At 42.7% G+C, this 27,154-nt stretch overlaps 1 protein-coding gene across 4 annotated transcripts in view; it reads left to right on the top strand.

The window, feature by feature from the left end:
- LOC127563367 (cytochrome P450 4A6-like) overlaps positions 1 to 23,447 on the top strand; it is a 49,845-nt gene extending 26,398 nt beyond the window's left edge. For 2 of the 4 annotated variants that reach the window (XM_051999781.1, XM_051999780.1), the window contains exons 2-12: positions 87 to 228; positions 525 to 569; positions 1,820 to 1,947; positions 10,604 to 10,728; positions 11,475 to 11,629; positions 13,308 to 13,414; positions 14,489 to 14,679; positions 14,837 to 14,970; positions 20,684 to 20,790; positions 22,028 to 22,110; positions 22,958 to 23,447. In XM_051999781.1, coding sequence (XP_051855741.1) covers positions 87 to 228; positions 525 to 569; positions 1,820 to 1,947; positions 10,604 to 10,728; positions 11,475 to 11,629; positions 13,308 to 13,414; positions 14,489 to 14,679; positions 14,837 to 14,970; positions 20,684 to 20,790; positions 22,028 to 22,110; positions 22,958 to 23,123 — 1,383 coding nt within the window. In that variant the 3' untranslated portion in view covers positions 23,124 to 23,447. The remainder of the gene's footprint in view (positions 1 to 86; positions 229 to 524; positions 570 to 1,819; positions 1,948 to 10,603; positions 10,729 to 11,474; positions 11,630 to 13,307; positions 13,415 to 14,488; positions 14,680 to 14,836; positions 14,971 to 20,683; positions 20,791 to 22,027; positions 22,111 to 22,957) is intronic. The other 2 variants (XM_051999782.1, XM_051999783.1) reach the window with 2 other exon arrangements.
- Positions 23,448 to 27,154: the final 3,707 nt, after the last annotated feature.

Raw genomic sequence — 27,154 nt, 5'->3', positions numbered from 1 at the left:
CTAAGATCACAACAAATACCACAGATTGCCTCACTCACTGGACACAGTGGAGCCTCCCCCTTCACCTATGGCTGTTTCTTTTGCAGTTTCAGAAGAAAGAAGAATTAAAGCTGATTGTGTCCTGGGCACGGAAATTCCCTTGTGCCTTCCCTCGATGGTTCACTGGGTTTATGGCCACTCTCCAAATCTATGACCCTGACTACATGAAAATTGTTCTGGGCAGATCAGGTGAGAAGAGCACCCCTATATGTCCTTTTCTCATTTCCTTCTCCCTCAGGACCCTTTTCAAAAATTCCATCTCAGTTCTCTGACAGGTGTCCTGTCCTTATCCATTCCCCATATTTTCTGCTCATCCCCACCAATCCAATCCCTCCCATTTTCTTCCCCTATAGGATCCTCCCCAATCTCATGGGTAATTGCTCCAAGGTGTGTCCCCACCTGCCCCTGGGAAGAATCTCTAAAGGAAGGGGAGTTTGGGAAGGGCTGCCTTTCAGATCATGTATATTCCCTTTTTTATGTTTCAGATCCAAAATCTAATTTAATCTACAGATTCTTGATCCCCTGGATTGGTATGTTCAAGTCCCCAAGATTTTTGGGGCCCCATTTACTACTTGTGTTCTATCAAGTCCTTGTTTTCCCCCTATATTACCTTCAACCCACCTGTTGCCACATTGTTCTGGACACTCATTAATTTTTTTTCCTGGCTAGGCACTTCTGGTTAGGTGATTTGCCCAGAATCATACAGCTAGGAAATGTTAAGTATTTGAAGTCGGATTTGAACTCAGGTCCTTCTGAATCTAGGGCCAGGGCTTTACCCACTGTTCCATTGAGCTGCCTCATCTCCTTCACTCTTGTTAGACTATTGATGCATTCTGCTAACCAGCCTCCCTACCTGCTGCCTGTTCTCCCTCCAATTTTGCCTCTCCTTCCTCAGAAGCCTTCATCGGTTTTTCACTGATGATGTGGGAAAATCCAGTGAGATCATATCTGTAAAGCTCTTAGTACAGTGCCTGACACCTGGTAGGTACTTGACCAATGCATATTTCCTTCTTTCTCCTCTCCTCAGCAGAGAATAAAGTCCACAGTATGTAGACCTCCCATAGAATCCACTCACAAAATCCTTTCTAGCCTTATACAGTCCTCCCTTCCCCCTCACATACATTGCTATGCCAGCCAAATGACACCTTTCATTATCCCTTGCACACAACCTGGGATTTCTATTCAAAGCACTTTTATCCATCCTTTACCTGAAATACCACTGCTTTTCCCCATACTTCCCTCCCACAATCCCATGTTTGTGGTTGTAAAAATGTACAAGGCACAATTCTTTTATTTATTGATTCATTACAAATATTGCATGCACTCCCACAGTGTTTAGTTTTGGGATGTGTGTGTGTGTGTGTGTGTGTGTGTGTGTGTGTGTGTGTTGAAGAGGGGATATAGACATGTTCATGGTCTCTGTCACAAAAAGAAATCACAGTTTCTTAGAAAAGATATGGGCTGTACCCATGATGCATGAGAAAGTAAGAAGAGCTGAAGGAGAGTGTTTGTGGGGTACAGAGGAGGGAGAAATGCCTGCCAGGTAAGAAGAATTACTCCCTGGGGAAGGTAACATGATACCTGGACCTTGAAGGGTAGGATTTTAATGGAGAAGGGAAAAAGGCATCCCAAGGGATGGGCCAGTGGTAAGAATGTGTTCAAGTTTCTCCTTGGAGAGTCCTCCCATGCATTCTCTCTTCTCAGACCACGGGCCACCTGGACCCTTGAAGCTCTCACCTTGCCTCACCTTTGACCCTTTGTCTGTATTTCCTGAGCTCAGGGAGAGGGCTCCTGATCTTGAATGGGCCAACCTGGTTCCAGCACCGGCGGCTGCTGACGCCTGCCTTCCATTATGACATCCTGAAGTACTATGTGGTACTAATGGCTGAGTCTGTCCGAGTGATGCTGGTGAGTCTCCCATAAGGGTGCCCACATGCACAGGTGGACATATAGACCCTGATGGGCCAATGCACACTGACACATTTATATCAACTCACAATGCCCTTGCCTTCATAAAATCCCCGAGCTGGAAGGGACTTGGAAAGCTAGCTAGGGCACCCCTCATACCTAGAGATGAAGCCCCACTACAATATCCAACAAGAGGCCGCCCAGCCTCTACTTGCAGACTTCCAGTGAGGGGGTGTTTGTTAATATAATCCTTTGGGCAGTCATGGTATATACCCTCAGGAAGTCCCCATCTAACACACATTGTGGCAGGGGAGCAGGGCTTTTGGAGGAGGCTATCCACTCTCCCTTCTTCCTCCAATGATGTTTCTCATGGTTTCTTGAGCTTCTTTGGACCTCATGGTACTTACTGTTCATGGATTATCCCCAATCCAGGAGGAGGAGGATGAGAGACAAAAAGGCAAATGGCAGCCAGTGTCCAAAGACTCAGTCAGAGATGTTGACTCAGGGGTAGATACTCTGTGTGAGCACTGAGCTGAAGAAAGGTAATGGAATTCAGTCATGGTGAGAGAGTGGAAATGGTTGCTAAGGCAAGTAAGGAGGTCCACACCATTTTCTGAAGGGATATTTTATGTCCAAAGAAAGACTGTGGGAGCCGAGGTAGAAAGTAGGAAACAAAGAGCACCACTGAGACCGTGGAAATGGTGATGGAAAGAAGCAGGGGACAGTATCGCTTGTGACCACCGTGAAGTGAGAGCAGAGCATTTAAGCATGAAAGCTGAGTGGGGAATGGAGCCTGACACATGTATGTAGGCCTAAGGCCAGACCCAGACCAGGTCAGTTGTGGGTAGTCATGGCAGGAGAGGGATTCTGGTGGCCATCCTCTCTGCTTCCAATCTAAAGAAGAAGTTAGTATTGAATCAAGAAGAACCTGTTGTAATAGCCAAAAGCTGCTTCTCCAATATAATCACATGGCTCTGGGGGCTTGATTTTCTGAAAATCTGTTGTTCTGGCTCTTCAGTTAAGGAGTCTTTGGTAAGCATAGCATCCTGCTTAGGTTACTCACCCAACCTACATTTGTACTGCTAGGCTGAGTCTCCAGTGGGCTGCTCGCTCCTCCTCCTCAGGGTTCTGAAGGGGTTAGATTTCTGGTACTTTGCTCATGAACCCCAACTAGTGTGCTTTCCACTAACTATCAGGCAGAATTTTTTTGGCTTTTAGCAAAGACATTTACTAAGACATTAACAAGAATAGAAGTTACCAAAAACATTGTCCTCCCTAATCTGGGGCACATTCTTCCACGAATATACATAGCACCCATGGAGAGAATGGGCACAATCTTAAAACACAGAAGTAGTGAAGCATGCATGCAAAGGGCATATGTGACAAAGGGGTAACTCACAACTCTTTTTTTCCCCCAGAGAGGATAGTAACAGAATGGATTTATTATATACTTTTTTTTAAGCAAGTAGGACATTATAGATATTCACAATATCAAGGACAATCTCCAAGATAAAAATTAAATCTATGATCATAAAAACAAAAGTCATATTGATTCTTTCCTGTCTAGCATTAGGGAAGAAAAGGAAAATAATCTCTCCATTACTCTAAATTACTGTTCTGGATAAGGACAATAGATTCAAAATGCATGCCAGAGAGATGAGAATAGCAGGGTGGAGTAAGTAATGAGGAGACTGGTCAAGCAGTGTCAAGTCCATGGTGCATGTGCAATATATGTTTGCCTGTTGGTAATCATTGTGGAGGTCTGGGAATTTGCTTCAAAGTCTATGATGAAGCTCTGTTAGCCCTTGTGCAGATATCCAGTGACTCAAACACTTATTCATATACATTCCATCCCTTCTGTTGGTTCTATGTAGATTTTCACAATCCTGTAATTCAAAACTCTTGATTAGTTAGTTCTTTTCCCCTTTCAGAGAGTCTGGGTAAAATTCCCTTTAGGCTTGGATTCTCCTGGCCTTTGAAGTCTCTGAGGGTCAATGACTTATAGAGTCCAAAACCAGCACTTCTCTCCATCAAGAGGGCTCACATTCCCTCTCAATTCTCAACTCTTTTTCACCACCGTCATCACCAAAGTTCAATACCCTATAAGGACCTTGATTCTATTTCTCATACAGAGATTATCAAAAAGTGAATCCTTCCATTTTTGATGGGCTCTGCTTGATTTACCACCCCTGAAGTGCTTTGAAGCATTTTTTTGAAGGAAAGAGCAAAAATATTGTCACTTAGCAGGGTTGGCTCAGATGACACAAGAGAATCTTGTTATGTAGTGTGCCCCATCAGAACAATGACTTATACAGAACTCTCTAGCTCTTCAAGACAGAGCACCATCAAAACACATGTGCACAAGTGCATGCACATGTGTGTGTGTGTGTTTGTGTGTATGACTTCAGGTAACTCTTGTATATTGTGAACTGATAAAATCAATAAATTACTGCATAAAACCACTGAAAGGAAAGTGTTCCCTGAAAATTCACAATTCAATTCAAGTGGTGTACCCTTCCTAAGCATATACTGTGAGCCCTTCTTTCACAACCTGAAAGATCAGGTCAGTTGTCAGACACAGGTCTAAACAAATTAACTTGATTAAAAATGTATTTACTAAATGAGTAATCTGTACAAGGCCCAGAGATAACTCTTCTCCAAGAATTTATAATCTAGAGGCCAAATTAACAAACATCTTTGATTCAAAGGAGATCATGGAACCCTACTACCTATTGACAGTTATTCTCAGGGTAGTGTGACAGTGTTCTGTAATGTTGTGGTTAGTTTTCTGGAGGTCTCTGGACTAACCTTCATTTCAGCAGCAATCATCATGGTAATAGCCAGAGGTAAAGGCCAAAAGTCTTTATTGCCTCCTTCACAGTCTTGTCTGCTTACCTGCCATCCCAGCTAGCTTTCTAGAGGTCTTCTGCAATGTGTCTTGGTTTCTGTGGAGGAGGTAGGAGGACCACCATGATGGTTTCTGTCTTGTACTCTCCCTGAGTCCAAGAGCTTGTGCTCCAGCTTCTAGTCCTCTGTCTTCCCCGAGTCTGTTCTAATCTCCCCTCTAGGTCTGACTCTGACCTCCCATTCATCATACTGAGTATGAACCAATCATTATATTTACTGTTGTAAAATTAATTCACTCATACTGAACTAGAGAACTAGTAATCACTATGCTAAACTAGATAACCATTGTTTTATCAATTCTACCGACTTAATACCTTTCTCCAGAGTTCTGGCCCATTACATCTCTTGCTTTCTTTTGTTTTAGAACATAGGTGGTTGCTCCCTCCTTGACTTCTCAGGGAGGTGAGAACCTAAAAAAAGAGGTGATCATGCTCTTCCTGACTTTTCGGAAAAGGGGATAAAAACACCAAAAAAGAAGGTGATCATGCCCTCCCTGACTTCTTAGGAAGAGAGATGAAAACACCAAAAGGAAATGGAGAGTCAAACCAAATTTTGTTAGCGGGTTTCTGAAGGGTCTCACTTGAAACAGGTATACATAAATCCATCAACATGGGAGGTATTATACAAGCACACAATCATATAACTCAGGCTAGGAATGTAACAAACAACATGAATCAATATGAGAAATTATACACATCCTTAAGTTCTAGAAATAGTCCAAATCCAATCTATTGTTCATTACCTCACATATGTAGGGAATCCAATGATTCCTGCGGGTTTGGCAGTTCTGTTACAGTCTCATTATCAACCATGCTCTTTTAGTGTCAGATGTTTCTTAAGTCTTCTCCTTTGTTTCAAGATTTTTCTCTTTTTTCTGGCTCAAAGTGTTCATTGGCACCCATCTGATTCCTTATCCATCTGTAGAGATACAAGCAAACTCTCTCCACCAAGCAGTTAGCCTATCTGGTCCCTTCAATTCACCACTTTCTGGATCTCTCTACATCACCTGGAGATTATATTGGAGCTGCTTGCATTGGACACTGCCCTTCTCTCAGATTAAAAAGCCTGTATTCTCCTTAATTGTAATCTCTTTCTCCCATCTGATTGCTTCTCTGCTGATTGATCACATCAGAATCCTGAACTTCTAAAGACTTTCTGGGTGTAACCTCAGCTGCCATCATGCTCCACCTATTTTTTGTTTGAGGTCTTGAAGCTGGGCTCTATCTCTCGTTTCTCTGGGTCAATCTACACTCTGAGGCCTAGTGGAAGCCCTTGTTGCATGTTGGATATAAGGTTTGGGGTCTTGTTCTCACCTTATCCTCTCTATCTCTATGCCAACATTGAACTTTCAGATGCCCTACTTTACTTTATTGAAAGCATTGATGAGTCTCACTGGGAGTCCCTTGCCAAGAGGGACCCTGTCTTCCCATGTTCTGCATCATAGCCTGGGTATAAAAGGCATTTGTCCCCACTGTGGTATAATGTCTTATGATCTCTTCTAAAGGAGCATCTTTGTGTAGTCCCAGTATAATTCTTCTACAAAACTCATTAGCATTTTCTTTAGCAAGTTGTTTTACCATTATTATTGTTGCTGTTTTTTCACCAATAATTCGTATGACAGCTGTCTGCAGACATCCCACGAAATCAGCAAAGGGTTGATTTGGATCTTGCTCTATTTTTGTGAAGGCTTCCCCTCTATCTTATTTTCTCTGGATGATATCCCATGCTTTTATAGCAGCAGCAGCAATTTACTCACATGCTATCAAAGGGTAATTAATTAATATGTACTGAAGTCTCTGCATGCTGACCTTTACCTGCTAGTTGATTAAAGATAACTTGTATATATAAAACTCCAGTTTGCCTATTTCATTGGCCTTGTATTCTACATAGTTCACTATACTCCAAAAGCCACAAGTTTTGTCTAGGTTCTAAACATGTCCCTGCTATAGATTTCCAATAACTAGGGGTTAAAATTTCATAATCCAAATTCTCTAATATCATTTTAACATAAGACAATGTAGTCCCATAAAGAGAACAACTCTTTTTCATATCTTTGATAATTTTCAGATCAAAAGGAGTGTATCTTCTCCTTTCTTAACCTGAAGAGTCAAACTCTTGAATATCAGGGTATGCTTCTATTAAATCAGATATATTCTGTCCTTTTTTAGCTTTAACTAGTGCCATTTGTAATTTTGTCATAGAGGGTGGACAAAGCTCCTACATGAATGATGCGGATGATGTGACTGCCCCTCCCCCTCCTCCTTCTTTCTCTACCCATGAAGGGTTAATTGAGGGAAGTAGGTCAGGATATGGGGAAATGCCCTAATGGCTCCTGCTATGAAGCATCACATTCCTTAATTTCATCAGCATTATATTTAACTCCTTTTTTGTCTAATTCTTCATGTTTTTCACCTAGTTTGTCAGTATCCCCCTTCCGTTCTTTCTCCTTTTTCCTTCTTTTAAAACTTATGTAATTCCTTAAAGCCAATTGTATTATGTTATATATATAGAATGTTTCTTTAGGAATTGAATCAGGACCATTATCATTGTAATATTCAATTAATTGCTTTCCCACTAGTTTCCACTTCTCTAGATCTAATTCGTCTTCCTTAGTGAACCAAGGAGACGAGTACTGTAATGTTTGTAAAAGTTCAATGATCTGCACCCAAGTTACAATCAAACCTTGGTTTTTTATTAGTCTAACACTGCTTTCTACATACTACAGAGAAGGCTGTTTTCTAAATATTTGTCCCATTTCAGCTGAAACATTAGTTTAGTCCTTAACAAAGTTTCCTTCTTGTCTATTTTTGTACTCACTCTAATTTCTGGGTCATGGAGACTTTTTCACTGAACTCAGGATCGTGTCAGTCTGGACTTCTGAATGTAAATCCTTAGACCCACATTCAGACGCCAAAATGTAATATTCTGGTTAGTTTTCTGGAGGTTTCTGGACCAGCCTTCATTTCTTTTTATTTTTATTTATTTATTTTATTTTATTTATTTTTTTAGTTTTTATTTAATAATTACTTTATATTGACAGAATCCATGCCAGGGTAATTTTTTTTTACAACATTATCCTTTGCACTCGTTTCTGTTCCAATTTTTCCCCTCCCTCCCTCCACCCCCTCCCCTAGATGGCAAGCTGTCCTTTATATGTTGGATATGTTGCAGTATATCCTAGATACAATATATGTTTGCAGAACCGAACAGTTCTCTTGTTGCATAGGGAGAATTGGATTCAGAGGTATAAATAACCCGGGAAGAAAAACAAAAATGCAGATAGTTCACATTCGTTTCCCAGTGGTTCTTTCTTTGGGTGTAGCTGCTTTTGTCCGTCATTTATCAATTGAAACTCAGTTAGGTCTCTTTGTCAAAGAAATCCACTTCCATCAAAATATGTCCTCATACAATATCGTTGTGGAAGTGTATAATGATCTCCTGGTTCTGCTCACCAGTCCTCTCTGTATTCATCCTGCTGGTCATTTCTTACAGAACAATAATATTCCATAACATTCATATACCACAATTTACCCAGCCATTCTCCAATTGATGGGCATCCATTCATTTTCCAGTTTCTAGCCACTACAAATAGGGCTGCTACAAACATTTTGGCACATACAGGTCCCTTTCCCTTCTTTAGTATTTCTTTGGGATATAAGCCCAATAGAAACACTGCTGGATCAAAGGGTATGCACAATTTGATAATTTTTTGGGCATAATTCCAGATTGCTCTCCAGAATGGTTGGATTCGTTCACAACTCCACCAACAATGCATCAATGTCCCAGTTTTCCCGCATCCCCTCCAACATTCATCATTATTTTTTCCTGTCATCTTAGCCAATCTGACAGGTGTGTAGTGGTATCTCAGAGTTGTCTTAATTTGCATTTCTCTGATCAATAATGATTTAGAACACTTTTTCATATGAGTGGTAATAGTTTCAATTTCATCCTCTGAAAATTGTCTGTTCATATCCTTTGACCATTTATCAATTGGAGAATGGCTTGATTTCTTATAAATTTGAGTCAGTTCTCTATATATTTTGGAAATGAGGCCTTTATCAGAACCTTTAACTGTGAAGATGTTTTCCCAGTTTGTTGCTTCCCTTCTAATCTTGTTTGCATTAGTTTTGTTTGTACAAAGGCCTTTTAATTTGATGTAATCAAAATTTTCTATTTTGTGATCAGTAATGGTTTCTAGTTCATCTTTGGTCACAAATTTCTTTCTCCTCCACAAGTCTGAGAGATAAACTATTCTATGTTCCTCTAATTTATTTATAATCTCGTTCTTTATGCCTAAGTCATGGACCCATTTTGATCTTATCTTGGTATATGGTGTTGTGTGGGTCCATGCCTAATTTCTGCCATACTAATTTCCAATTATCCCAGCAGTTTTTATCAAATAATGAATTCTTTTCCCAGAAGTTAGGGGCTTTGGGTTTGTCAAACACTAGATTGCTATAGTTGACTATTCTGTCTTGTGAACCTAACCTTTTCCACTGATCCACTAATCTATTTCTTAGCCAATACCAAATGGTTTTGGTGACTGCTGCTTTATAATTTAATTTTAGATCAGGTACAACCAGCCTTCATTTCAACAGAGTAATCACCACAAGAATAGCCAGAGATAAAGTCCAAAAATTTTTATCTCCTTCCCAGCCTGGGCTGGGCTAGCTTTCTGGAGGTCCTCCAGAAATGTGTCTTGGTTTTTGTGGGGGAGGCAAAAGGATCACTATGATGGTCTCAGAATTGAAGTCTCCCTGAGTCCAGGAGCTTGGGTTCCAGCCTCCAGTCCTCTGTCTTCCCTGAGTCTATTCCCCCCTCTAGGTCTGACTCTGACCTCTTAAATACTCTATTACAATTTAATCCATTAATCATAATGAATATAAGCCAATGATTATACTACTAGGGAACCATTATTTGTTGTAAGATTAATTCAATCATACTGACCTAGTATTACCATGCTAAATTAGATAACCATTGTCTTATCAAATCCACTGAGTTAATATCTTTCTCCAGAGTTCTGGCCCATCACAGTGTTTCTTCCTGTATATCTACAAGTAGATTGAATAACTACAGCCTTGATTTGGTGGCTTGAAGCAGATACTTCTCCAGATCTTGCCTGACCTGGTAGCCTTTTCCAAGGTCACTCCCAGTTCTGACATCCCCTTTAATAAGGTCCCTCCCAACTCTGACATTACCTGTTCTATGTTCACTCCCAGCTCTGACATTCCCTGTTCTAAGTTCCCTTCCAGCTCTGAAAACACTTTTTCCTAAGGTCCCTCCTAGCTTTGACATTCCTTGTTTTATGTTCCCTCCCAGCTCTGATATTCTCTGCTCTAAGGCCACTCTCATCTCTGACCTTTTTTATTTTTTATAATTTTTATTTTATTTTTGTTCCTTCCCTTCTTACCTCAGCTCTGAGTCTAAGGCTTTGTCTCTGATCAAATGCAAAAAAATCTAGACAACAGGTACTGGGGAAGTTGAGGAAGGGGTGATCCCTTTCCTATGTGGGGATGGAGGGTTTTCTAGGGAGGACTGTGGCAAATGAGCTGGGCTTGGAAGGAATCAAGACCCTTGGGAAGTTGAGAGGAGTGGAATTCCAGGCCTGGTGGATGGTGTCAGCAACCACAGGAGAGGGTGGGAGAGGTGGAGTATGGGATATCCATTTTGCCAGAGATGGAGAACAAGGGGATGATTTGCCTGCAGCTGGGGAGTCATGTATGCTGAGAGCTGCCTTCTTCTGCTGCAGAATAAATGGGGAAAGCTCATCAGCCAAGGCTTGAGCTTGGAGGTCTTTGATCATGTCAGCCTGATGACCCTGGACACCATCATGAAATGTGCCTTTAGCCATGAAAGCAACTGCCAGATGGAGAGGTCAGTGATGGCCGGATTGGCCACACTCCCCGGGCAGCCCAGGTGCTACTGTTGGTCTGGTCCCTGTTTTCCCTTCCTCTAAAGCCCATCTCCCTCATCACCTCCTACAGGAAGCCCAGCCTGCTGTACCTCCTTTACTGCCAGTGACCAGTGCTGCCCCTCTCTCCAAGTCACCTTGCAGAAATAATTGATCTAGGTTCAATTTTCTTTGTTCAGGCTCGCTCCCTAATTTCTCCCTGATCCTCCAGGACAGAGATGGGTTTATTTTTGTTATCTTTATACATATCCCCAGTACCTGCCATGTCATATGCACTTGATGAATACTTCTAGAATTGAATTTCATCTCTGAACAGTCAAGAGGCTGTGTGGGACAATGGTTAGAACTCCTCATAACCAGTAAGATCCGGGATCAAGCCCAGTCTCCAACATGAAATGATCTAGATTTGATCCCAGCAAATAACCTCACTTCTCAATGCTCCATGCTACTCTAATTTTAGTTAAGATGCTGAATGGCATCGGGAAAAGACTTTTCACACCAGGAAGTTCCCTATGCCAATGAAATGATAATACCATGAATGGCTAGCATTTACACGACATTTTTAGGTTTGCAAAGACTTTTATATGTTACCTGATTTTATTATCACAGGCCCAATCTCTGTCCCTGCTCTTCCTGCCACACAAAGTGCTCCTTCCCAGTTCTGGCTGATCTGGGCCCTTCACCTACCCAGTGCCATTCTTCTCTACAGGAATGCCAACTACTACATCCAGGCTGTGTGGGAACAGTCAATCTTGATATTTGCTCGCGTTCGGTTTGCCCTCTATCACAATGATTTCATCTACTGGTTGACTCCCCAGGGCTACCAGGCTCGCCAGGCTGCTCGCTGGGCCCATGAACACACAGGTACTGAGAGCAAAAGTAATTTGTGCATTGAGGGATCTCAGAAGGGAAAAGACACCAACCAGTGAAGAACCCTCTTCCCTACTATCCCTAGCAGGTTCTCATCTAGCTTCTGCCTGATGGGGATGTCATGGACTCCCAGGCTGGCCTATTGCTTCTCATGAGCTGAAATTGGAGTGCCCAGTTCTAGGTTCTCGGCCAGATCTATACCACAGCCCTTCTGACAATTGGAACCAGGGATTCTAGCCTTGCTGAGCCTTCTTTTCTCCAAGATGACTATCTGACAACAACTGATCCTCTCATGATCCCCTGAACTCTGAATCCCTATTGAGAGGTTCTAGTCTTTCCCATCTTTCCCACTGAGCCTAGTATCTGCTAGATCCAGGAAAAGATTTGTGGAAGGATGGGTGACAGAAATGAGGCTTGGCTCATCTGGGTATAAAAAATCTCTGAGTATGACCTTTGTTTGTCTCAGAGGGAAGGCTCCATTCGAATAGTCCTGTCTACTGGGAAACTGGTTTTGGATGAACAGCAAGAAATCCTTGCTAATAACTAAACCATGGCAATGTGTCAAGTCTGTTAGAGTGTATATTTGTGTATTTGATTGGGTCTTGGCTCTGAGATTCTATCATTCAAACACTACTTGTAAGAAGTTGTTTCACTCCTTAACACAATACCTGGTGGTGCTTAATTAAAACTTCTTTTTTATTGATTCATTGATGGCTACATGCAGGATCCCATAATTATGTAAGCAATAGTTCAAGCCCAATAGCATAAGACACCTCATTGGTGGGGACTGATTGGTTGGTGCTCTGATTCTGCCTGAGGGCAAGAGTTTGAGAAAACAAATTCTCAGTCTTCCAGCTCTGCTTAAAGAAAGAAGGTATTTGCTTCCAGATTCTCTTTGGGGATCTCTCCACCAATGAGGAGAGTTTCATGTAATCAAATTAAGACCCCAGTTACATTTGTACACTCTTATACACACACTTTCATGAATACACACACACACATACTCATATAATCAAATACACTCAACTCAACTCAATATTCATTAATAAAAACTAAGTAAGCATTTATTTATTAAACATCTGCTGTATACAAAACACAATGCTAAGTCTATGGGATGCCAAGGAAAGCAAATGCTCTTTGAAATTCAATCCAAGAGGCATTTATTGGGTGCCTATGATGTACTAGGTACGAAGAATATGTACAAATATGCAATTATGTCCATACATGAAATGTACAGGGTAAATGGGAAGTAATTTCAGAAACAAAGTACTTAGAATGCTAATCTCAAAAACAATCTCTCATGAAAGAATACATACATACACATGTACAATATTACTCCTAGAATTCTTCTGTGGAGGGGAGATAAAAGCATGAGTTCAGAAGATCATAGCTTGATTTCAAGCTATTGAATCCAACCTGCTCATTTTACAGTTGATGAAACCATGGCAGACAGGGTCTGCCCAATAACTTGTTCAGGGTCAAACAGCTAGAAAATGTCCAAGGCAGGATTAGAACCGGATTCTTCTTGACTTCAAATCCAGTGCTCTCTTCCCCAAGGAAGCAGCACAAGGAGAGTTGTGTGTGTGTAACCCAATAATGCATGGGCACAGAGCTCACAGCTTGACAAAGGAGTTTATTCTCTGACCCATAAGCATGAACCACTTTCCTGCAGATAAAGTGATTAGGAAGAGGAAGCAGCACCTGCAACAGGAAGGAACCTTGGAGGCTGTCTTGAAGAAACGACACTTGGATTTCCTGGACATCCTCCTCTGTGCCAGGGTGAGAGTTGGCCAAGCCTGGGGGTTGCCTTTAGGCAGGAAGAAAGCAGTTTCCCATCCCTTCTCCATTCCTCCTGTTTTCTTTTTCTTTTTTTGGTGCTTCCCCTTCCCTATGTTGATGCCCTGAGAGGCATTGGGACCAGAGTGAACCTGGGTGACCTTGTGGGTGTGTCCCTTCTTATTAGAGCTATTATGCAGTTGATGGGTCTAGCTACATAGGATATCTTAAATCATCTTCTCATAGCTGTGATCTGCTCTCTTAGAACCTGCCACTCACCACCAGGAAATCGTTCTGGTTTAGTCACAGAGAGGGAAAGCCTCTGAGCTGATTTGGCTAAGCCCATGCTTTGATAAAAAGAAATTTCTTCTTCATGTACTCCCAATGGTGCTGATTGCAGCCCATCCATGGTATGGGAGACTCTTATACATATTTCTCCTTAGTGAGTTCACCCAAGAGATTGGGGTCTTCCTATAGATTTCTTGAAATTTCAAGAAAATCAGTGGATCATTTAGGCCAGTCATTAATTATTCTCACTATTCATTAAAGTTTTTTTCTTTTCCTTTTTATCTTATTGAGCTTTATCTTCTACCTTGAGCTCCATTCTTGAACTCCTAGATGATTTTTTGGCATCTTAAACTGGATTTTCTGTAGCATTCTTAAATTCAATGTCTCAACTAGAACTCATAATCTATATTTCTCAAACTACCTTTCTTTCCTACTTCAATTCAGAAAGAACTTATAAAGTATACCAGGCACTCTAATATACAAAAATAAAAATATCATGTTTCAATGCCCAAATGGAGTGCCATCTCCCCCCAGAAAACTTGCCTGAAGCCACTATTGATTTACACCTTTCTGTAGCTTTTAAAGTTACTTGTCATTGGAGTTTGGCATTATGGGCACTTGACTCTTATCTCCCAACTGGGCTGGTTGTAAGCTTCCTCAGGGCAAAGTCTGGGTCTTCGCTAAGATCTCCTTTAAATTTCACTCCTTTTCTGGCACAAGTAGTGGCACATGGAAGACTCTTGATAAAGGCTGATTGGTCCCTGACATTAGTGACTTCTCTTCACCCAGAAAGAGAATGGAGACAGCTTGTCGGATGAGGAGCTGAGGGCTGAGGTGGACACTTTCATGTTTGAAGGTCACGACACTACTGCCAGTGGCATCTCCTGGCTTTTCTATTCTCTTGCCATGAATCCTGAGCACCAGGAGAAATGCCGGGAGGAAATCAGAGGCATCCTGGGAGATGGGAAATCCATCACTTGGTGAGTGGCTGTGGGATCAGGGTCTGCTTTGTTTTTCACTCTTTGTCCTCCAGAGGAGCAAATTTTTGGTCCCCCAGTTGTCCCTTTCCTAGTCTGAAACTCCCCTTCCTGAGCCCATCATCAGTCTCTTTGTCCCATAGTTTTCTTGTGCTTTCAGGGAGCACTTGAGCCAGATGCCATATACCACCATGTGCATCAAGGAATCCTTCCGCCTCTATCCTCCAGTACCATACATCTACAGGGAGCTCAGCAAGCCTCTTACTTTCCCTGATGGCCGCTCCCTACCTGCAGGTAATATGGCACACCCACTTGTTCATTCTACTAGCTCATGGGGCCCTCAGTGTATCTGGAAGATTGGACTTGACAACTTTGAGAGAACAGTGGTGAAAACTCTTCAAAAAGTGAGTCATAGGACCGTCCAAGTTCCACAAAGTCCCCCCTCCCCCACTTAGTACTCCCTAGAGAAGATAAGGGTATAAACATTTATGAGGACCTATTATTATGTGACAGGCACTGTGCTAAATGCTTTACAAATTATATTATGATGCTTCTTTTACATTTGAGGAAACTGAGGCATAGGTTACACAATGAGTATCTGAAGTCCAATTTGAACTTAGGATTTCCTGACTTCAGGTCCAGTTCTCCATCTGCTGCTTCACTCCAATGCCATTTATGGTTCTAAGAAAGAGTCCCCTTCAAGGGAAGAGGATGGGGAATTATTGGGAGGACCAAAATGAAGCCTGAAAGCCAGTGACTGGAGCGAGGTTGGGAATGGTTACCCTGTGTTACGGGAAGTGACTGGGAAAACAAAGGTTTAACAGTGGACAGGCAATCTGATTTCTAAATGGAAGAAAAATTAAGGATTTTCCAAGTAGGAGCAGGAGAGTGAACAGATGAAATACTCTGAAATCAGAAAAAGAGGTGTCCCACTCTCCCCAAGTGTCTGCAATCAAAGGAACAGACACAATAACTAACCAGCATGAGAGCAGTGTGCAGATAAGACATATGGGTTACATCGCTCTTTGTAACTGGCTGGGTTTCTGTTCAGCATAACTGAGGTCCTTAATTAAGACTTTCTAAGCAGCTTGTAGAAATAAATGGTCCAGCTTCCCACCATTTAGGGCTAGTTTCAAACAGTGCAATACAGTAGTTCTTGCAATTTCTTACAACTGAATTAAGTTTTTACACAAGACACAAAATGGATTAGATCTGTGACTGAATAGAAAGGGAACTGATTTGGCTCCAGAATTGTCACAAGATGGAATCAGTGTGGTCAGCCTACTCAATTCCCACCATTCTTTGCTGTTTTTATTTCCTCCTCCCCCAGCCTCAGAGGGAATATAATCTCTTGTCTTCAATTGTCTGGAGGACTGTCTTTTGGTAGATTGGATTTCTTCTTTTTCAACTAACTTTGTGTAGTATATATGTATCTCAATTTGATGTATGTATGCTTTTTGTTTTGTTTTGTTTTTTGCAAAGCAGTTGGGGTTAGATGACTTGTCCAAAGTAACTTATTCTTGGTGACAGGGTAAGATGTTTTAGATATGCAAGTTTAGATTTGAAATCAGAGAGATCAAAAAGGGGAAGGAGTATCCTCCAGGTGTATTAATTGAGGTGTTCTAGATTCACAGCTGGTTGAAATCTTAAAGAGCACACAATCCAACCTGGTTCCTTGTCTCTGCAGCTCATTCAGTGTGAGGGAAATTGGTACCCCTTTCAGAGTCATTGCTTCTCACTGTTGCCTTCCCAACCCACAGATTATCATCCCTTCTCAGTAATAATAGTAAAAGTCATTGTTCCTCTAGTCCCATGGATCTTGATCTCTGGAGTTTACTGGCCTCCTACCCAGACAGAGGAAGAATACAGGGTTTGAGAAGTGACCCTGATATCTATTTATAGAAAACGCTTATTTTGAGGGTGTCCTGTGTCTCCCCCTATGTTTTCTCTACCAGCAAGGGTGACATTTTCCACCTAAAGAATGTCTCATCTTTCTCAAGATTAGAGAATATATGTCAATGACTGGGCAAATTGCTGATCAGGTGTGCATTTGCACACTGGAAGGTTGCAGGAATCCTTGCTTAGGGCAAGAGGAAACAGGCTGAGTTGGGAGGAAAGCCAACATTAACTGAAAAGTCAGTCTGGATTCTCCAATTGATAAATGGTCAAAGGAAATGAACAGACAATTTAAGATGATGAAATTGAAACTATCTCCACTCATATGAAAGGGTGTTCCAAATCACTATTGATCAGAGAAATGCAAATTATGACAACTCTGAGATACCACTACACACCTGTCAGATTGGCTAAGATGACAGGAAAAAATAATGAGGAATGTTGGAAGGGATGCAGGAAAATTGGGACACTGATGCATTGTTGGTGGAATTGTGAACGAACTCAACCATTCTGGAGAGCAATTAGGAACTATACTCAACAAGTTATCATACTGTGCATACCCTTTGATCCTGCAGCGTCACTACTGGGCTTATATCCCAAAGAGATACAAAAGAAGGGAAAGGGACCTGTGTGCAAGAATGTTTGTAGCAGCCCTTTTTGTAGTGGCCAGAAACTGGAAAATGAATGGATTCCCACCATTTAGGGCTAGTTTCAAACAGTGCAATACAGTAGTTCTTGCAATTTCTTACAACTGAATTAAGTTTTTACACAAGACACAAAATGGATTAGATCTGTGACTGAATAGAAAGGGAACTGATTTGGCTCCAGAATTGTCACAAGATGGAATCAGTGTGGTCAGCCTACTCAATTCCCACCATTCTTTGCTGTTTTTATTTCCTCCTCCCCCAGCCTCAGAGGGAATATAATCTCTTGTCTTCAATTGTCTGGAGGACTGTCTTTTGGTAGATTGGATTTCTTCTTTTTCAACTAACTTTGTGTAGTATATATGTATCTCAATTTGATGTGTGTATGCTTTTTGTTTTGTTTTGTTTTGTTTTTTGCAAAGCAGTTGGGGTTAGATGACTTGTCCAAAGTAACTTATTCTTGGTGACAGGGTGGGATGTCTTAGATATGCACATTTAGATCTGACATCAGGAAAAACTTCCTCCAAATCAGAGAGATCCAAAAGGGGAAGGAGTATCCTCCAGGTGTATTAATTGAGGTGTTCTAGATTTACAGCTGGTTGAAATCTTATAGAGCACACAATCCAACCTGGTTCCTTGCCTCTGCTGCTCATGGAGTATGAGGGAAGTTGGTACCCCTTTCAGGATCATTGCCTCTCACTGTTGTCTCCCTGACCCACAGATTATCATCCCTGTGTCAGAGATAATAGTAGTCAGTGTTCCTCTAGTCCCGTGGATCTTGATCTCTGGAGTTTACTGACCTCCTGCCCAGACAGAGACAAAGTACAGGGTTTGAGGAGAAGTGACCCTGAAATCTAGTTATGGACAGCCCTTATCCTGAGGGTGTCCTGTGTCTCCCCCAATGTTTTCTCAACCAGCAAGGCTGACACTTTCCACCCTAAGAATGTCTCATCTTTCTCAAGATTAGAGAATACATGTCAATGGGCAAATTGCTGATCAGGTGTGCGTTTGCACACTGGAAGGTTGTAGGAATCCTTGCATAGGGCAAGAGGAAACAGGCTGAGTTGGGAGGAAAGCCAACATTAACTGAAAAGCCAGTCTGGATTCTCCAATTGATAAATGGTCAAAGGAAATGAACAGACAATTTAAGATGATGAAATTGAAACTATCTCCACTCATATGAAAGGGTGTTCCAAATCACTATTGATCAGAGAAATGCAAATTATGACAACTCTGAGATACCACTACACACCTGTCAGATTGGCTAAGATGACAGGAAAAAATAATGAGGAATGTTGGAAGGGATGCAGGAAAATTGGGACACTGATGCATTGTTGGTGGAATTGTGAACGAACTCAACCATTCTGGAGAGCAATTAGGAACTATACTCAACAAGTTATCATACTGTGCATACCCTTTGATCCTGCAGCGTCACTACTGGGCTTATATCCCAAAGAGATACAAAAGAAGGGAAAGGGACCTGTGTGCAAGAATGTTTGTAGCAGCCCTTTTTGTAGTGGCCAGAAACTGGAAAATGAATGGATGCCCATCAATTGGAGAATGGTTGGGTAAATTGCAGTATATGAACATTATGGAACATTATTGTTCTGTAAGAAATGACCAGCAGGATGATTTCAGAAAGGCCTGGAGAGACTTACAGGAACTGATGCTGAGTGAAATGAGCAGGGCCAGAAAATTGTTATATACTTCAACAACAATATTACATGATGATCAATTCTGATGGACGTGGCCCTCTTCAACAATGAGATGAACCAAATCAATTCCAAAAGAGCAGTAATGAACTGAACCAGCTATACCCAGGGTAAGAACTCTGGGAGATGACTATGAACCATTACATAGAATTTCCAATCCCTCTATATTTGTTTGTCTGCATTTTCACAGGCTAATTGTATACTATTTCAAAGTTCAACTCTTTTTGTACAGCAAAATAACTGTTTGGACATGTATACATATATTATATTTAACTTATACTTTAAAATATTTAACATGTATTGGTCAACCTTGCCCTCTGGGGGAAGGAGGGAAAAAGTTGGAACAAAAGGATTTGCAACTGTCAATGCTAAAAAATTACCTATGCATATATTTGTAAATAAAAAGCTATAAAAATAAAAAAAGGAAAAAATACAAAAAAATCACTTTAGGATGAAAAAAAGAAAAGAAAAAGGAATGACCAGCAGGGTGAATACAGAGAGGCTTGGAAAGACTTACATAAACTGATGCTGAGTGAAATGAGCAGAACCAGGAGATCATTATATATTTCAACAATACTGTATGAGGATGTATTCTGATGGAAGTGGATAACTTCAACAAAGAGAAGATCTAATTCAGTTCCAATTGATCAATGATGGATAGAATCAGCAACACCCAGAGAAGGAACACTGGAAAATGAGTGTAAACTGTTTGCGTTTTTGTTTTTCTTCCCAAATAATATGTACTTTCTGAATCCAGTTCTTCCTGTGGAAGAACAGTTCTGTTCTGCACACATATATTGTATGTAGGATATACTATAACCTACTTAACATGTATAAGACTGCCTGCCATTTAGAGGAGGGGGTGGAGGGAGGGAAGGGAAAAATCAGAAGAGAAGTAAGTGCAAGGGATAATGTAAAAAATTACCCATGAATATGTACTGTCAATAAAAAGTTATAATAAAAAAAAAGGAAAAGTCAGGCTGGGTTAGTATTGGGGGATCTGTGGATCATGGAGATTCAGAGGATGGAGGTGAGCCAGGAAGTCCATTGTAGCCCTGGAAGCCACCCTAGTAGAGTGGAGCAGCCTGGATGAGCAGCTAGAAACTTGGGTTGTAATGCAGCCTCTGCCCCTAATGACTGGTCAGTCAAGTGTCACTGGTGTCACTTAGGCATGTCACTGCCATTTGGGAGCCTTCATTTCTACACTGGTGAATGCAATGAAGTTTTCTCGCAGTGCCAAGTCCTAGATTCCATCTTGTTCTGAGGCTAAGCAGGGATTCCCAAGGGCTTGAGCACTTTTCTAATCTCAAACCCCAAAATCAGTGCCCTGGCTGCCTGTATCCCCCCCTTCCCCCCTCACAATCATGACTGGAGATAGCGAGGTACCAGTGGGATCTGGCTAGGTCCTAGAAGCTTTTATGACTCGGATACATAGGAACTAGAGCCCTCCTGACCAAATATCCAGGGTCCCTGACTGCCTGGCTACTGCCATGTTTGTGCCTCCCCTGCTCCCAACCGGGTAGACTGAGGGCCCAGCACCTATGGGCTACTAAGTAGAACAGCAGAAAAACTGGTGGACATGGAGTCAGGTAAACCTGAGTTTGACTTTTGCTGTAGCCACTTTGCTGAAGACATTTAATTTTTACCTCCCTCAGTTTCCTCATCTCTAAAAGGAAGATGCTAATGGTGTTGAAAAGACTAATAATTTAAACATGCTCTATAGATGCTAACTGTTATTATTTTTGTTGTTGTTAGGAGTGTCAGTTTCTCAAGTGCTGCTTCTTTTTGCCTCTCCAGGAACAGTTGTCACTCTCAACATACATGCTCTTCACCACAATCCCACTGTGTGGCCAGAACCAGAGGTGTGTCTGCCCCCAAAGGGGATGGGCTCAAGGGTCTGTTATAATTGATGGGGAGGGAGGGAAGGAGGAAAGGCTGACTGACAGAGGAAACCCTGGGTAAATAAAGTGGTGATGAAACTAGGGAACTGTGAGACCTGCTGAGTTTGCTGACATCTCCTTCCAAATGTGGAGGGAATTTGAGGAATGAAGAAATATTGAGCTGAGGAGGATCAGAAAGGGGGTAGGCTATCTGAGGCTGGACTTGGAGGTGAAAGGAGAGGAGAAGCCATAGGTAGTAAGGAAGGGGAATTAAAGAAGTAATTAATGTAAAGAGAAGGATTGAGCAGTGAAAGCAACAGGGAGGGTCATGGAATTCTAAATCGAAAGCCACAAAGGCCCACTCCCCTCATTTTACAGGTGAGGAAACTGAGGCTTAGAAGGTGATATGACCACTGAGCATCAGAGGCAGGAGAGCCATGAATCTGTAGCTGATAGAATAGAATCAATTCCATTTCATAGTTGCCTCTGGGGTAACCCTGGAATAGGACCACAGAGGGTGGATTATTGGGGGGTCACCCAGGGAAGAGGACCTACAGGGCAGGGCAGAGTGAAGGAACTGAAGGGATTCTAATTGAGGGTGTAGCAGCTAATGAGAGGTTGAAAGGGCCAACCAATATGGAGCAAAGCCAACGTGGAGGCAGGTGAGGGATTAGAATGGGAAGGGAGAGGCACAAACATGGCAGTAGCCAGGCAGTCAGGGACCCTGGATATTTGGTCAGGAGGGCTCCAGTTCCTATGTATCCGAGTCATAAAAGCTTCTAGGACCTAGAGGAATGTGGATCCAGGTAGGGGCCAGGTAGCTCAAAGTCCCTACTTAAGAGTAGCCTTAGGTTGAAGCTGAGAGGAGGCAGGACTGGAGGCTGTAGTGGGGAAGAGGAATTTCAGATTTCACAATCTTGGTCATGGTGTAGTTCAGAGAGATGCAAGGTCTGAGATCAGTGTGAATATTGAAAAACTGGAGGATGAAGAGTAAAGGAGAGAGGAGGAGAATGCTTGAAAGCCTGGTGAATAAGTCCGGTACAGTTGAGGGGTTGGCAGAGGATGGCATCAAATCAAAGAGAGGGAGGTTCAAGTAGGATCCAAGGATGCCAAAGGTTGGTGGTAAGCAGGGCCTGGAGTTGGCAGAGGTGGGGGGGGGGTCAGGGGAAGAGAATGGCCTTTCTTCCTGCCTCCCACTGATGCTGGCTCTGATTGGCAGGTGTTCAATCCTCTGCGGTTCTCCCCAGAGAACTCGGCCTCCCGGCACAGCCATGCCTTCCTTCCCTTTTCTGCTGGTGCCAGGTGAGTGTCTGGGTAACAATCTGTGTGTTATATACATCTGGCTGTGTGGGCTCCATGCACCCATGTCGAGATCCCCCCACAACTCTGCACAAGCCCCAAACCACCTGTTTTCTGCTGCTTCCCCCTCATCTGCTGATCCAAGCTTCCCATCAGCCTCCTCTCTCACTCTATAGTAGAGTGGAGCAGCCTGGATGAGCAGCTGGAAACTTGGGTTGTAATGCAGCCTCTGCCCCTAATGACTGGTCAGTTAAGTGTCACGGTGTCACTTAGGCATGTCACTGCCATTTGGGAGCCTTCATTTCTACACTGGTGAATGCAATGAAGTTTTCTCGCAGTGCCAAGTCCTAGGAGGAGCACAGAGGGATTATTGGGGGGTCACCCAGGGAAGAGGACCTACAGGGCTGCTGCAGCTCTCATTCCATCCCCTCTCTCAGCCCTTTTGGATCACTCTCTTAATGCCTCTTCCTGCCTCCTATTTGTTCCCTGACCAATCCAGCTCCTGGTTGGGTAGACACTACTTAGACACGGCAGAGTGTAGTTGAGATAAGGTGAGTAGCATTTGTTCAGACACAGGTGAGATCAGTGGAGACTAGAAATCAGGGAAGGCTTCCTGGAAGAGATGGGCCTTGGAGAGTGGGTGGGAGGGGCGCAGATAGAGAGAAGAGTGACTTGGAGTCATGGAATCTAGAGGAAACCCCATGTGAGTGTCTATGGTAGAGGAAAGTGGGAGTGGGAGGAGATAAAGGGGAATTCTGAGCTGGGGTTGGAGGCAGGCTTTAAAAGAACTGGGGGGGCAGGCTCTACTGAACCCGCCTTGCTTCTCTTCCCTTTGGTCCACGGTCCTTAGGAACTGCATTGGGCAGCAGTTTGCCATGGCTGAGATCAAGGTGGCTGTGGCTCTGACCTTGCTCCACTTCTACCTGGCACCTGATGACACTCAGCCCCCAGAGATCACCTCCAAGCTGGTCCTCAGATCCAAAAATGGGATCCACCTGAAGCTGAAGAAGCTCTGAGGAGGCTGCCCTGGAGAAGGAAGATGGCTATCTTCCTCCCTCCCCTCATCTTGACCCAGCCAGCCAGCCCTGCCCAGGCTCACCTGGGAGGAAGAGAGCTTCATCTACCTGTCCTACCCCAACCCTTGACCCAGTCAGCCAACTAGCCCTGCCCAGACTCAGCTTTGAGGAGGGGGGGCTTCATTTATTTGTCCTCCACCCACCCTTGACCCTCCCAGTCAGACTCTGTGGTGGGGAAGGATGCTTCATCTCTCTGTAATCTGTCCCCTTTCTTCTGTTTACCCACAAATATTTTTATCTATAATAAAAATTCATCACCCAGAACACAGTTCTAAGGCTTTCTGTGGGCAATGCGTGGCTGTTGGCAAAGGAAAGAAGGGGAGAGATTGATTAGGAATAGAGAACGGAGACCCCAGACCATGGGAAGCAGAGAATGGAGAGCTGTTGGGCACCTGTGGTGACCTTCCAAGGATAGATGGTCCCTTGTCTGGTTTTGGCCAATAAGAATCACTTGGAAACTATCACCAAGACTATCCCATTTCTTGCCAGCTACCTTGCACCTATAATATTATAGAAATCATGTTTATGTGGGAAAGAATTGGGTTTTTAATAATCTGGCAAAGCCAGTATAATTCAGCAGTGTGAAGCTAAAAGCTCACCTCCTACAGGAAATCTGCCTGATTATCCCTTAATTCTAGATTATTATTAATATCAATAATGTTGATTATTTCCAATATATCCTTTCCACAGCTTGCTTGCACAGGATTGTTTGCATGCTGTTTTCCCTGAGAACTCCTTGAGGGCGGAAATTGTGTTCTTTTTTGAATATCAGTGCCTTAGAATTTTTAGTTGACCAACTTAGTGATACAGGGGGAGAGCCCTGGATTTGGAGTGAGAAGAGGAAGGTTCGAATCCTGCTTCTGTTATAACCTGTGTGATCCTGCTCTCTCTAAGTCTTTGTTCCAACAACCATAAAATGAAGTGCTATGTGGCCTTGATGATCCATTGAAGTTCTGGAGCTGAAGAATGGTACCCAGAAAAACTGAAGTGAATGCATGTAAACATGCAAGGAATTCAACCTGTTTGAAATTGAGGGAGATATGTTGGGGAAAGAAAATGTTCAAAGTTGGAGCTTGAATAGCAACCTAAGAATGGGCTTGAATGAGGACAGTTAATTAGTGCCAGATGTGGAAGGAGGCATTCCTAATTAGACCCAGATGTGATGAAGAAGTTGGTTGATTGATTCCAAGCTTGGTTGGAGTTCAGGCAGGCAGAGTTTCTTTATTGGTGTAAGGGGCAATGAAGCATTGCTCTCTCTTTGAAATATGCTGCAGATTCTGTATGCCACATCAGTTGGTAGGGCTGGCTCAGGAGGTTAAAAAAAGGCTTGGCTTCTGAGGCAAGAGGTTGTGTTTGGCAGGAGTTAAAGGAACTGATAATAGGTTTTTTGACATAGCAAGAAGCATGTCCTCTTGCTAGATCTTTTCCTGAAGTGCAGCCCTAATTCCAGAAGCCTCCTGTCTGAGGGCTTCACCTATACAGTTCTGAGTGCATTGGGCATGGGCAGTCCCAGAAGACAGGCAGCATAAATAGACAGCCCTGAGCAGAGCTTGCTCTCTTGTTCTTGATTCCTGCTACCCCCACTGAGAGCATGACTGAATAAAGATAGAATGGTTGCACCTCCTTTCCAGTCTATCTTGTGTGATCCAGGTTGGAGCCTGAAGGCAAGTAAGCTGGCCTAGTTGCTGGCCCACCAATGGGTGTGTAGATAAGAGTAGCCTTAAGGGACACTTCATGTGGTGACCAAATGGGGACTATGTGGCTAGGACCTCACCATGTAGCAGGTCTACAGGGTGGAAAGGGAGGTATTACTCTACTCCAGTGGGTGGAATGTTAGGTACGGGACAAACTATAGTGAGGGTCCCAGACCAGGAGGTGCTAGGGAAAGAAGTTTATAGAATAGTAAAACAAGCAGGATTGGAAATTGAGTTTAAAAAGTGGGAGGTAGTAGGTAATCAGATAGCCTCCTATGATAATGAAACACAGGGAGCCATAGAAGCACTTTAAGAGGTGCAAGCCGCAATCCATTAAAAGTAAATAATGAAGTGCAAAAAGAGAGTCATAAAACAAATAAGGATCATAAACTGGCACTCACCAGGACTAGCCACTTCCATAAAATGGAGCAGGAGATCTTAGCGGTGGGAATGAACCAGGAAGTAAACAAGAAGACGAAGAAGGTGGATGTGATGTTACAGGAAGAGGTAGTGAGAAAGAGGCAGGAAGTAAAGAGGAAGAAACATGAAATAGATATGATGGAACAGGGGGAGGCAGGGATAAGATGAGGAATGAGGAAGTAAACAGAGGGAAATATGATCTTGAGAAAAAAAGAGGGTTATAAGACGAGGCAGGAGAAAGCAAACAGAGGGAAAGTCACCATTAAGAAGGTCATGTTCTCCATTAAACATATTACAGGGATTCCCTATAATCCACAAGGTCAGACCCAAGTTGAACATTCTCTGAAGGCCACCCTTATTAAACAGAAAGGGGAAGGAAGGAGACAGAATCCCCAATGGCCCACACAGGCGGACTTGGATAAGGCCTTATATACTTACAATTTTTTGGTGCTTGGATAGGGATACCAGCCTCTCTCCAGGAATTATATATTTAACAAAATCTTACAGACAGGACAGAAAACTAGACCCCAGGAAAATAGCACTTCAAGTGCTGGAGAACATTCAAAAGGTGCTTTGGAAAGACAAGGAAGGACATGGGCAAGGTCCATCCTTAGTACTTTGGAGAGGGCCGGGATATTTATGTCTTGCAGATCCTGAAGGCTGCTGGATTCCAGAAAGAAAAGTTGCCTCTATTAAAACAGAGGTTGAAGAAGAAGAGAAGGAAATGACCTAAGAAATGCCCAAGTCAGCACTATAGTTGAAAGATGACCACCCTTATCAGACTGACTTAGTGATTGGATCCAACATACTTCCTTTCCCATCCTCTTCTATTGTATCCCATGGGCTCTATGTAGCCATTTTTGTACTGTTACTTCTTTTGCTTTTGCCTGCTTTGCTAGGATGCTTTATATGAATTCCTAAAAATTCTTTAGAGGTGCTTAAAGAAGACCTTCTCATTAGTCAACATGAGAACACTTGGTCTTATTAATAAAAAGAGGGGGAGATGTAAGGGGCAATGAAGCATTGCTCGCTCTTTGAGATGTGCCGTGGAGCCTGTATGCCATGTCAGCTGGTAGGGCGGGCCCAGGAGGTAAAAAAGGGCTTGGCCTCTGATGCAGGAGGTTGTGGCAGGCAGGAGTTAAAGGAACTTCTAATAGGTTTCTTGAGGTGGCAAGTGGTGTGTCCTCTTGCTAGATCTCCTCCTGGGATACAGCACTAACTCTAGAAGCCTCTATCTGAGGGGTTCACCTATGCAGTTCTGTGGCTGGACATGGACAATACCAGAAGAGAGACAGCATAAATAGACAGCCTTGAGCAGAACTCACTCTCTTGCACTTGCACTCCTGCACTCTTGTACTCCTGTGCTCATGCTTTCTGCTACCCCCACTGAGAGGATGACTGAATAAAGACAGAATGGTTGTACTTGCTGGTCTGTCTGTCTCTGTGTAATCCAGTTTGGAGCCCGAAGGCAGATAAGCTGGCCAAGTTGAGGGCCAACCCTGGGGTGGAAAGATAGAGTATAAGGGGTGCTACAATTGGGACCTAAAATTCAGAAAGGATCTAAGCTAACTGTAAAGCAGCAGGAAAAAAATAAGTCACAGAGCAATTTGGAGGTATGCTTAAATGTTATGGGCCAGAACTCTGTATTTGAAACAAGGATTCTTACAAGGTATTAACTCAGTGGAATTGATGAAACAATGGTTATCTAGTTTAGCATGGTGCTTAATAGTTCTCTAGTTCAGTATGATTGATTTAACCTACAACAAATAAGGGTTCCCTAGTGATATAATGATTGACTTACACTCAGTATGATGAATGGATTTAACTGTAATAGAGCATATAAACTGGGACAAACTC

This window comes from Antechinus flavipes, chromosome 4, assembly GCF_016432865.1.
Source record: "Antechinus flavipes isolate AdamAnt ecotype Samford, QLD, Australia chromosome 4, AdamAnt_v2, whole genome shotgun sequence".
In the NCBI taxonomy this organism is placed as follows: domain Eukaryota; kingdom Metazoa; phylum Chordata; class Mammalia; order Dasyuromorphia; family Dasyuridae; genus Antechinus; species Antechinus flavipes.
Note: the sequence above shows the minus strand (reverse complement) of the source record. Positions and strands in the feature narration are given on the sequence as shown.